Source organism: Eumetopias jubatus, unplaced genomic scaffold (assembly GCF_037043125.1).
Source record: "Eumetopias jubatus isolate StellerSeaLion01/CBP00866 unplaced genomic scaffold, mEumJub1_p1.0 scaffold_5, whole genome shotgun sequence".
NCBI classification, from domain to species: Eukaryota; Metazoa; Chordata; class Mammalia; order Carnivora; family Otariidae; genus Eumetopias; species Eumetopias jubatus.
The window spans coordinates 113,252,608-113,265,236 of NW_028274811.1; the positions used below are offsets into that span (position 1 = coordinate 113,252,608).

The 12,629-nt window shown below is 47.9% G+C and overlaps 1 protein-coding gene, 1 non-coding gene and 1 pseudogene across 3 annotated transcripts in view; 2 read left to right on the plus strand and 1 right to left on the minus strand.

Annotated features, from left to right (window-relative positions):
• The window catches only part of LOC114211868 (dnaJ homolog subfamily C member 8-like), a 34,710-nt pseudogene extending 31,876 nt beyond the window's left edge, over positions 1–2,834 (plus strand).
• A 4,973-nt stretch (positions 2,835–7,807) lies between these two features.
• LOC114212000 (U6 spliceosomal RNA) lies at positions 7,808–7,911 on the minus strand. Its single transcript, XR_003609876.2, has one exon. It is a non-coding gene; the product is annotated as a U6 spliceosomal RNA (small nuclear RNA).
• A 427-nt stretch (positions 7,912–8,338) lies between these two features.
• Positions 8,339–12,629, plus strand: part of SH3TC2 (SH3 domain and tetratricopeptide repeats 2) — a 53,408-nt gene continuing 49,117 nt past the window's right edge. Inside the window, exons 1-2 of one of the 2 annotated variants that reach the window (XM_028106660.2) lie at positions 8,339–8,363; positions 10,789–10,927. In XM_028106660.2, coding sequence (XP_027962461.2) covers positions 10,876–10,927 — 52 coding nt within the window. In that variant the 5' untranslated portion in view covers positions 8,339–8,363; positions 10,789–10,875. Of the gene's footprint in view, positions 8,364–10,788; positions 10,928–12,629 lie in introns of those variants that run through there. The other variant, XM_088023694.1, reaches the window with a different exon arrangement.

Sequence of the window (12,629 nt, forward strand, 5' to 3'; positions counted from 1 at the left end):
GGCATTTTCTGTCGCTTTACCTATCCCCCTCCCACTTCCATTGCTAATTAATTTGTTGCTTATTTGTTATCTTTCTGCTCTAATGGAATGTTAGCTCCATGAAAGAATATACCGTGTCTGTTGACTCTACCACTGTGTTACTCTCTCCATCCTGACCTAGACCCCAACCTAGTGCCTGCCCATAGCTGGTACTTAATCAAGATGTTTTGAATGAAATCCTCAGGTCATCTTCAGGATTTCTTCCACTCTCCATACTCTGGGACTCTATAAATGTAGATTGTATTATTCTTTGCCAAATGCAAAAATTAGGCAGACTCAAGTGGTGCCCCAGTCAAGAGCCCAGCTCCGGATTCAGTCTGCTGCGTTCTGAATCCCGACTCTACCACTTGCTAGTTATGCGACCTTTGGAAATTTACTCAGCTTCCCAGACCCCCAAATTCTTCATCTTTAGATGGAGATAATGACAGGACCTGCCTCTCCAGGTGGTTGTGTGCGTTAAATGAGTAAATCCATTAAAATACTAGTGTGGTGCATCCATATGAAGCTGTCCGTGTAGTTAACTAGCATTATCATTATTCACTTACGCCTACCCATGTGACAAGCCCATCATCTCTCTTCTCATGCAGGCCTGCCGGACCTTCCCAAAGTTTGTTCCTGTCAGCCTTTCCCTGCATGGGAATGTGCTGGGAGCTCTGTTGCCATGGGGATTGCAGGGTGTGGTCCTTCCTCTGGGCCAATTACAGTGATGCTAAATGAAGCTGGTCTGTGTCTCCGGTTTCCATCTCTTTGCAGAGAAGTACTCAGGTAGGGACTTGGCGGAGGAGAGCTGGTCTCCTTCTCAGTCCCCATCCCTTCTCTTGCAAATGCAATAAGCATTTCACCCTGCCTCTTCCTTTCACAGGCTTGTGAGGATCTGAATGAAAGGGCTTTCAAAGCAGCATAACTTCATAGAGGAAGGCGACCTGGTCTTGATTTCTTTCCCTTTATTCCAGGCTGAGATGAATTTCCCTCTCTTTGACCAAATATTTCCCCCAGTTGTGTGCACTCAGTTTAAAAAAACACACGCAGTGCTTCCCAGCGCTTCGAATTAACAAAATGCTTTCAGGGATCTTTCTACTTTTCTCTTCGAAGCCACTTTGTAAAGACCTTAAGTCAGGAGTTCCATTCCCATTTGATGGCTGATGAACCCCAACCTCGAACCTGCCGCTCAACCTCTCAGCCTCACGCTGAGGCAGATGCAGCATCTGGCTTGAATGTGGGGCCCCTCACCTCAGTCTAGACTCTTTTTCACCTTGCTCAGCTGGATACTGGTGGATTAGGCTTTTAGGAGAGACCATCGAACGCTGGACCATCTAAAAGACCTGAATAATTTCTATCGGGAAAACAGTCTCTCTGCATCATTATGAGGATGTGAAGAAAGGGGTTAATAGAAATAAAAACTACCCCCATGAGGATGATCACAACAATTGGCCACCAGGAATGTGCAGGAGGAAGGCACGGGGCTCTGCTGGGAAAGTCGTCAGAGGAGGAGTATCTTGGCTCACTCCTCTCAGGGATTGGAATCGAGATCTTGGGAAGCAGAGGATCCCTTTGTTTGGAAGTTTGTTTTGAACTTTGTTTAGATTCCAGGAAGCGAGACTAACAACTCTCACCCAGAAACAGGAAAATGTTAGCCATCCGCGAGGCTAACCCATCGGGACTCACTTGTTCTGACTTTGTGCAGGGGAAAGAGGTGCCCTTTCTGGGCCAGCTTTACCCATGGCTGTTGCCGGGGCTGCCCTCATGAAGCCTCTCTTTCCCACAAGAGTTCCCATCTTTTTAACTTGAGGCTCCAGCCACGAGTCAAGAGAAACAGGCCAAGTCAGAATCATCATTCTCACAATGCGGGCTAAGTCCAGGGCCAAGAGTGAGGCAGGGGGCCAATTAAAATATATGATAATATATATAATTATGATCCTCTAGAGGAGTAAATATATTATATATATAAACCATGTATATAGAATCTATGTATAAATAATCTTCCTTGCAGAAATGGGATCACATAGGCGTGTGTCTAGGATGCAGAGCCCGAGTTCAGAAGGATACTGCAGATTGCCTGTGGTTGCCTTCAGGGAAGGGAGTGGGCTTTGGTTAGGAGCCAGGTGGTTTGAAAGTGGACATGCCTTTTTATTCAATATGCAACCTGCACTTTTGCTTACGTATGTGACCGTGGCTGTGATACCACTGTTTTAAACAGAGTACCTGGCCTTCCTGCAGGACAGTACTCCCCGCCACGCGCTTCACGGGCTCCTCTTCACCCTCCACCACTACAGGTGTGGTCTCCGAAATTCCCTTCGGCAGCCCCCAACTTTCGGCTCACCCGCTCCCTGAAATCTCCCCAAGCTGCTGGACAGTCTCCGTAGGATCTTGTGACATGGTCTGTCTGATCGCCTATCCGTCCATCCCCCCTGGGCCTCCTCATCGAGCCTGACTCCGAGGTGGTCCGTTTCAGTCACAGTCTCACCAGCCCCCCAGATTCTTGCACCCTAGTGCCCCCCCTGACACTCCTGCTTTGCCAACTCTGAACTGCTGTATGCTGTCCCTGCTCCATTTCGAGGCTCCTGGAGGAGAGATATAAACCCCCACAGCTGGGCCCCTGCAAACTTTTAATGGCCAGCCCCACCCTGTCCTTCACTGCGACCAGCAACCCGTCCATTCCTTTCGGATCAGCTTCTTATTATGCTACCCCCGTGGACCCCCTTGGTCTCCTCCTCCCTGGTTACACTGTAGCCTTCAGCTATGAGCTGCTCCAAACGCATACCTCGTTCCTCCAGACTCTCAACGCCTTCACATGACCCATCTCAGAGGATCCCTGTCTCCAAGACGGGCTCTGTGCCCACCCTCCAGGCCATCCCCGTTCTCCTTCTTCTGGACTCTTCTACATCAGTGTGCTTCTTGCTGCATCTTTAGTCTATTCCTCTCTAGTTCATATTCGTATGACACAAAGCTCTATTCTGGGCTTCGCTTGATTTAATAGTTTCTTTTCCCCCAGTGCCTGAGGAAACAGAGGGCATGCGTGGTGAATGCTGTGGAGTCTGCCTGGAACCCCAGCTATGACGACTGGCCCACTCCTTCCCCCAGCTGCTGGAAGCTTTCAAGGTCGACAGTTCTCAGCTGATCCCTCTCTGGGGCTTGCCTGGAACAGAAGAGTGCCCTCTCCAGTCCATGCTCCCTTCTGGGGCAGCTGCCCTCAATGACTGACCATTGCCAAGGACGTAGCCTGTCCAGTGACTGGTGGTTGTCAGGAGCCCTTGGCCCAGGATGACTCTGCAGGGCCCGCCGACCCCTGGGCTCCCTTTGGGAACCAGCTGAGCATTCTCTTGAGTCTGTGTTGCAGGCCACTCCATCCTGTCTTCCCTGCCCCCACCCCTAGGGATCCTGTGAGCACAACCCTGTAAGCTTCCTGCCTGCCAATGTTCCTCTCAGAGCCTGCTTCTTGGGAACTGACCTGCCGCAGCAGGCTTTTCAGAGTGGGGGAGGAATCTTGAACAGGGATGGAAAAGATCAGTGTTCAGATTGATTTCATCTGTTTGGAACATAGAGGCCAGTCTGAGAAAATTTAGCTTCTTGGATCAGTGTAAACTTTTGGATTAAGTAGCTTAAAACAAATTCAGTTGTACAAATACAAGTTGTGAGAGATTTGGTCAGGCATCTATTTGAAAAAAGAATTAAGAACTTCCTTAATTTTTAGTTCGTTCGTTCGTTCGTTCGTTCGTTCCTTCCTTCCTTCCCACAAGAGTGCCTATTCTATGTCAGGCACTGTGTTGCATGGTGGGAACGGGGCAGCAGACATGTGAGGGGGAGATGATAAATAAACACCCAGACTTAGGACTATAATCACTCAAGTAAATAAGCAGGGAGCAGAAATAAGAATAAAAGGAGGTACCTCTCAGAGTAGGTAATACTGAAAACGAGGCTGACCTGAGGTCCGCACCAGGTGCGATGGGACAGATGCTGGGGCAGTCAGAGGTGAGGGACTGAAGGGTCTGCAGGATGTGCTCACTGAAGCCTCCAGACACTGAAGGAGCAGGTGCAGGGGAATTCTGATGGCCTCGACTCTCAAAGCGTGGTCCAAGCACCAGTGCACGGGCACTACCCGCAAGCTCCCCCTAGGACTTCTCACCCCTGAGGGGAGCCGGGATTAGGATCTGCATTTTACCCATTCCCAGGTCTACCCATTTCCCATGGCTGCTGCAACAAATGCAGACTTAGTGGCTTCAAACGATGCAGCTTTATCATCTCGGAGTTCCAGGTGTCAGAAGTCCCAAGTGGGTCTCCCTGGGCTAAAATCAAGGTGTTGGCGGGGCCGTGTTCCTTTTGGAAGTTCTAGAGGAGAATCCATTCTGTGCCTTTTCCAGCTTTTAGAGGCTTCCCCCATTCCTTGCCTTGTGACCCCGTCTTCCATCGAAAACCAGCATTGAGACAGCATCTTCAGATCGCTTTCTCTGATTCTGACCGCTGGCTTCTAGTTTCCTTGTTGTGTCTTCTTCCGACTCTGACCTTCCCACCTCCCTTGTGGTTACGTGTAGATGATCCAAATAATGTCCCTTTCTCAAATTCCTTCACTTAATCCTATCAACAAAGTCCCTTTAGCCAGGTAAGGTAACATATTCCCAGGCTCTGGGGATTTGGACATCTTTGGGGGGTGTTATTCTGCCTATCATGCCAGATAATTAATATCCATATTAAAGTTTGAGAAGCATTGGCCCATTGTATTCAGATGGTTTTCCTTTCCTACTTTCCCAGGATGTTCACATATTGTTGAAACCTTTTAAATTAAGTGCATGGATGATAAACTTGTTTTACTCGTTTGCTTGACCTCTATGCATATGTGGTTCTGTGGAGGTTAAGAGAATTCTGATCTTTCTTATTAGACAGATGTTGCTTGAGGGAGGGTTTGGGGGTTGGGATGCTGTGTATATGTGTCTGGTTTATATCCTCCTGGCTCTCTTAAGTGGTGAAGTATACTGTATGTGCTGGTGCTGGCTGGAATGTTTGAGAAAGCTATTTCTGTCAATTACTAGCAGTAAGACCTTGAAGTCACATGATCACTCTCACCCAACACTTTCCTTGCTTATAAAATGGCAGGTCCAACTCCTATGTTACTAATATAGCTGTGAGGATATAGTAAGATGGAGGATTTCATCAATAGGGAACTCTTGAATAAGTATGTCATTTTTTGGTTATCTGTGAATGCTAAACCTTGGGGATGAGAGGGACCCTCTCACATTCTTTTCTTTTTTCTGTTTTTTAGAGATATACTTATTTATCTGAGAGAGAGAGAGAGAGAACACAGTGGGGAGGGGCAGAGGGAGACGGAGAGAGAGAAGCTCAAGCAGACTCCATGCTGAGCATGGAGCCCTACTTGGGGCTTGATCCCACGACCCTGAGATCACGACTTGAGCTGAACCCAAGAGTCCATGACCCAACCGACTGGGCCACCCAGTTGCCCCCTCACATTCTTTTCATTGAGAGAGCCAGAGTCCCTGCATGTGGTCCCCCCTTGTGGTTAAGACTTTTAATTGACTTTGGCATAGATCAGGGATACCTGGGTAGCTCAGTTGGTTAAGCCTCTGCCTTTGGCTCAGGTCATGATCCTAGGGTCCTGGGATCTAGTCCCACATTGGCCTCCTTGCTCAGCAGGCAGTCTGCGTCTCCCTCTGCCTGCCACTCCCCCTGCTTGTGCATTCTCTCTCTCTCATAAATAAATAAATAAATAAATAAATAAATAAATAAATAAATAAATAAAATCTTAAAAAATAAAACAACTTTGGCATAGATCAAAAGAAAAGGAGAGCTAGATGGACATTTAGACCCCTGAAATCTACACCTGGGCCTATCCCTCATCCCTGCAAAAGAAACCCCCGGGGCATTATTTGCTGAAATCTGGATGCACGTCAGAATTACATGGAATGGGTCTAATCAGAGATTCTGTTTCACTGGGGCTGGGTAAGATCTAGGCATCTGAATCTTGATAAATCTCTCCAAGTAGTTAGAATGTGCGCTATCTCCTGACTCCTGTAGGCTGATGTAAGCTTGGGATCCATTAGCAGAAGAACAATATGTGAAACAAAGGAGGGGACAGTGCCTCAGATCTGTGTGCAGAACACACAGCTCTGTTGGGCGGTTGGATGGAGATCTGGGGACCCCACTTCCAGAGGAACTTGAACAAGGTCATCACGGGAACAAGACCTGAATGGATGGGGACACAAAGTGACTTTTCATAAGGAAAGCACCAAAGAGGAAATGGTTGACTTTCTGAAGGTCACCCAATGAAATTTATCAATGAAAACACCTAGAAAAGAGACATACATTTCCTTTTGCTTGAAACCGATTTACAAAATCACAAAAGCCAAATACCATAGAGATGAAAATAGTTGAGCATGAAGTTTCATTTTTCTTTCTTAAGTAAAGTGTTTGCAAAACTCATGTCTATCAAAAACATTGGCCAGTTGAGAATTAAGGAGAGAAATGCAGCTAGGGTGGCTAGGCTGGATGCCTTTGTCTGAGGTAGTGAAAGGTATCTTCCTGATTATCTGAGGACAGGCAGACCTGATTTTACTTGAATGCATTTCCTTGTAGGCTTTCTGATTGGAACTGAGATTTTTGTCTCTGGGGCTGGTAGGCACATTCTACTCACCAAGGATATCTCTTCTTCCTCAGAGTCCGGATGCATGGACAATATGCCAAAAATTAGCATAACAGTGATCACACACACACACACACACACACACGCGTGCATGCGCAAGATTTGCACAAGTAAAAAACCAACCCCTATAAACTCCTTTTAAAAAATCCTGACAATCATTTTGTGAGGTAGAACTTTTTTTGTGATCTTGATGTGACTATTACCATCATTGTTATTTGCAAAGGAGAGAATATAACAAATAACATCCAACTTGGAAGTGGCAGAGCCAGGAATTGAACTTTGGTCTTCTGACCACAAATCTAATGCCCAAACAGAACCCCAAGAGGTAAAAACACAGCACTGTGGAGTTTCCTGGGGCAGTCCTAGTAAACTGCCCAAACTGGGGGGCTTCAAACAACAGAAATACATTGTCTCATAGTTCTGGGGGCTGGAAGTCCCAAATCAAGGTGTCTGCATAGCTCTGCTCCCTCTGAAAAACCTGCAGGGAGAAGCATCCCTTGCCTCTTCCTGACTTCTGGTGGTTTGTTGGCAATCCCAGGCACTCCTTGGCTTGTGGATGCGTAACTCTACTCCTATCATTGTTGCTGGGGTTTTTGCTTGTGTGTCTGTCCTCACAGGGTGTTCTTTTTATAAGGACACCGGTCATATTGGATTGGGTCCCTCCCTACTCCACTAGGAACCCAACTTAAATAATTATATCTGCAACAATCCTATTTTCAAATAGAGTCACATTCTGAGGTACTGGGGGTTAAGTCTTCAATATATCATTTTTGGAGGGGACAGAATTCCACCCATGACATAGTCTTGCAGTTTTCCCCTTGAATTATAGTTCCCCAGTACATATCTTATTATCCCAACTAGATTGTGAATTTCCCAAGAAAAAAAATTCAGTTTTACATCTGAAGGGTCCAACTGGCTGCTCTTGGGTTGGATTTGGCCTACAGGCATCTTTGTCTGCTCTGAAGTATTAGCCTACACAGTACTTTGGGAGATTTTCTGAATTAATCTGTGAGTATTCATTTTTTAATTCTTATTTTTCTTATTGAAGTATAATTAACATACAGCGGTATATTAGTTTCCAGTGAACAACATACTGATTCAACAGTTCTATACAATGCTCAAAACGGTGGATGCTTCACGACTTTGCATGTCATCCTTGTGCAGAGACCATGCTAATCTCTGTACCATTCCAGTTTTAGTACATGTGCTGCCGAAGCGAGCCTAGTTTGTGACCATTAAAAAGTTTGGGAACTTCAAGTGAAAATCTTGATGTCTGATTTCCACGACAAACCAGAATGTCTGGTTATTTACCAGAGGAACATGGCACCATAGTTCTCATTGCCTGAAGCCTAGCAGGGGGTTCTTAGGTGGGGCAGTGCCCTCCTTGTACCACAGATATATTTATACCCTATTGGTTCTGCTTCTCTGGAGAACCTCGATTAATATACTCTTCATTCAGAAATATGTCTAACACCTAAGCCCCTCTTGCGACCTCCATCGCTGTCACTCTGGTGCAGGCCATCATTATCTCTCTTCTGGATGTTACAATTGCGGCATACCTGGAATCCCAGCGATAGCCGATTTTTCTTTTGTCTTTGTCTTCTTTTTTTTTTTTAAATAAGATTTATTTATTTTAGAGAAAGAGAGAGCATGTGCGAATGAGCAGGGGGAAGAGGCAGAAAGAGAGGGAGGAGAGAGAGAATCTCCAGCAGACTCCCTGCCGAACGTGGAGCCCAATGCGGGGCTCGATCCCAGGACCCTGAGATCATGACCTGAGCTGAAATCAAGAGTCAGCCACTCAGCCGACTGAGCCACCCAGGCGCCTCCAGCCTATTTTTCAAGGAGCAACCAGGGTGACTCTTTAAAGTCGTAAGTCCATCATGAGACTCCTCTATTTAGTATCCTCCATTGTCTTCCATCCCACTCACAGTAGAAGCTGAAGTCCTTAGAGGCCTTCAAGGTCCTATGCAATCTGGCCTCCAACTGCTTTCTCCAACCTCATCTCTATACCCTGCCCTGCCTCATGGACTCCAACCACACATGCTTTTCCTTCCACTTGCCACCCATGGTCCAGCCTCAGGGCCTTTGCACCTGCTGCCCTCTCTGCCTGGAAAGCCCTTTGTTCAGGCTAATTCATCTGAGTTACCCATATGCAAGATAGCACTAGTTTCTTGCATCTCAAGAGAAGCAACGACTTTATCCAGAATGGACTTGCCAAAATGTGTGTCTCAGCCAACTGCCTCAGGGTGTCATCTGGGACAGATGGGTTTCCTTTGGTTGGTCTTGGTCATTTGCAATTTTGGATCTCTGTTGCTGCACCTGTGTAAGAATGGTGTGCAGGCTAGTCAAGGAGAAATGATAAGTCTGAGCATTTGTCATCATGTGCACGTTAAACCATGGTTTCTCCTCATTGTCTGATTCTCATGTACCTCCCAAAATTTTAAGTGACTACCGTCTAAAGAAACTCTTGGCTCTTTTATATTAAGTCCAAGAAAACATCCTAAAACACTGCTTTGGTGAGGGAAAAGGCATGGGACGTTATGGGAAGTAGATACTTTAGACAGATGTGCACAGAGGAAACAACCCCCCTGTGATCCCCCATGTGATCGGAGAGACCCTGTACCCTTGGCCTCCCTGCCCCTGCCCTAGCCCTCCTCTCCTGGGCCTTCCAGAGTGATCACCAAGCTCTGAGAGTTCACTATCAGATCATCTAATTGTTTTTCACTGTGGTCATGGCACGAGCTTGTATATTAGAAAAGAGAAGCTCCCGAGCTGTGGAGTCAATTAGACCTGGCTCCAGTCCTGAATCTGACATTAGTAGATAGTGGGGCTTTGGACGAGTTATACGCCCCTCTTCATGAGTTTCCTCACCTATGGAATAGAGCTGATAGGGCCTCCATTATGGGCCTGTTATGGGATTTAAAGGAAGTCATGTATAGTGAGTGCCTTCCCGTGACCAACATTCAGGGACTGGGAGTCAAGATGAGTCAGCATTGAAACTGAAGCCAGACTCTTGTCACCTGAGGCTGAGCTGCTGTGTGCAGTGGAGACTCGTGACCACTGCAGGGAGACTGACCCGTGGGCTATCCTTCATACTGTCACCCCAGCGCTCCTCCCAGACTATAAACATGGCCAGGCCACCTCCCTCCTTAAAATGCATGTGAGACTGACCTTCAGTCCAGCCTGCACGGCAGCGGTTAGGACTCTGCCTCCTCTCGGCCGCCCCGCCTCCCTCTTTGGTCCACTCACCACTGAACTTTGCTCTAGGCATTAAGAAAATAATACGTAATTAGTGATCCGTGAGTTTGGTTGTTAGATCAGTCGTGTCTCTGGCCAATCTTGTGGACATTCAACCATATTTTCTCTGTCTCATGTGGAAGATGTCATGGGAGGTTTTCTGCACTGTGTCCACTGCATTCTCTGGCTCTGTTCCTTGTCCAAAATGGAAAAGAGTGTGGTCTGGGGTGACCAGGTTTTTGTGCACACTCGGAGACTTACCACACTTGGTCCTCCATCCTCTCTCATCTGTAAGGTGCTGGGCTCCATCAGGCGATTTCCCACATTCCTTCTGACCAAAGCTTTAGGAGCAGGGGCTGGGGCCCTGCACACTCACCAGTGAGGAGTTGGCTCACCAGTGCTGCTGGGGCCTAGGTGAGATGCTGCACCCACAGCTCCAGCTTCACCCAGAGAGCCGCGGGAGGTGCTCGCAGAGAGAGGCTGGGTGGGGATGGCTTTCTCATTGGCAGGCAAGGCAGTGTGGGTCAAGTCAGTCAGGGGAAACAAGAACAGCAGCTTTGATTCCTGGGATGCTCTCTGCCCTCCTCCCCCACCCTGACCTCCCCCACAGGAACCTAACTGTGTATCTCAGTCCTAGAATGTGAGGAATGTGCCAGAGCCTGATAGGCCTGAAGCAATCTGCAGAGAGGCAGGGAGGAGCACTGCTCCCCAGTCAGAGGCCTGACAGTGTAAGGACTCTGGGTCCTGAGGGCTGGGCTGCCCCTCCCCTCCTTCCTGGGCCTGTTGCTGCAGCCGGATCTCAAAGGCTGCATTGTGCGTTGAACTGGGTTTTGGTCCCTAGTGTGCCAGGGAGGAGGCGGGAGGAGGGACACCGTTGGGAGGCTGTCCCCTCCCAGTGCTCTTCTGGCTGGTGTTCCCAGGGGCCTTGGCCTGGGGAGAATGATGCACACATGGGTGGCTGCTTCTGCATTCCGGGGGAGCCGAGTCTGTCCTGGGGCCCAGGTGAGTTTCCCGGAGGGGCCTTGGCATGTGGAGTTGCTGAGGTGGTTGGTCCAGTGAAGACTCAGGGATCTGCTGGGTTGGGAAAGTTACTTTTCCAAAGACGGGGAGATGGCTCTGCTTTCTGGCCCCCTCTCCTCTTTCCCTTATTCAGTATTTGTCATTCTGGCTTTGCGAAAAGGGAGTAGACCCTGGGAAACTTCTACTTTTCCTGATGAGAGAGACTTTGAGCTCACTCTGTGAGAAGCCAGTGCTGCTCTTGGCTGCTACTCGCAGGGTGTGACTAACCCCTTCCGTCTTTTCTTCCCAGGATTCCCTAGGTCAGGAAGGAACCTCAGGCAGTGAATGCCTTTGGGGCCTGCGGGTGGTCGTAAATTTGGCCTTCGTCACTCAACCCTATTTTCATCAGTGTTGCTATCACTAGAGAAAAACAGGCAATTTCCTGCCTCCCACCTATTACAGTGTGATTTTTCTTTTCTTTTCTTTTTTTACGTCAACTTGAGGCCATGGAGACTTGTTGCCCAAGAAATTGTCAAGTCATCTGAGACTTCACATCAGGTGACCCACCATCCCAGTTTGTCTGGGCCTGAAGACTTTCTCAGGATGCAGTCAGTGCTAAAACCAGAAGAGTCCCGGGCAACCGGGGTGGTTAGTCACCCTAATGCAAGCTCCTTGCTTCTTTTCAGAGCAGGACCGAGGTGGGGCCCTGCCATCTGGAGCAGGGCATTTATCAGGATGTGTGACGGCTTTGAGGGAAGGTGGCAGAGTCAGGGAGGACTTGCTTGGGAGATAAGAGAGCACCATGCCAAGGAATCATTTCCCAACCCTTGTTAGGGTTCCATGTCTTCCTGGAGTTCCAGGTGGTTCCTTGGAAGGGGAACTCCGGAGAACCCCTAGCCAAGGCAAACAGATTCGCAAATGATGCCCTTGGCACAAAAGGCACAACCTTTAGCTATGAAAACATTTTGTGTCTCCAGATTTCTAAGATTTAGATACTTTTCAGACCCTTTCGCTAAATCGTGTTGCCATTGTACCCTACGGGAGCAGATGCTGAATGGAGTGTGGGGGAACATGAAGGACCACTGGTCTACCAGCCAGGGACCTGGGTTCTAGATCCAACTCAGTCTACCCTCACTTGGGCAGGCATCATCATGGTGAATCCCCTGGTCTTTGAGGGCAAAGTGTCTGGCTTGATCTTGGTTCTTTGACTTAACTTGAGCAATTTACTTACCCTCTCTGTTTCAGTTCCTCCAACAGATTTGTGATATAATTATGCATTGCTCATAGAGTTGTGGTAGGGATTAAGTTTCACACTTAAAATGACCTGGCACACAGTTAATTAAGCACAGGAAATGTCAGCCATATTAATTACATTTCTATGACCCTAGCTTATCAAGCTCTCTCTTTAGGCCTTTGTTTGCTCATCTATAAAATGAGGGATTGTAAGCTTGGCCAGCAGAGGTGCCCTGGGGAGCTCTGCTCCTGCTTTCTGACCCCCAGCCACAGCTAGAGCAGCTCTGCTTCTGTCTGACATCCTGTCCTCAGCCCAAGATTTCATGTACAAGAGTTCTGTGGCTCCAAACCAACCAGCCAACCAAGCAACACTGAAGAAAGCATCCTCAAAGTTCTTATCATCCAGTGATTTTATTGTTTCACCTGATTTGGGGCATCGATAAGTGGTTGGCATCCTGAATCCACTATTTCT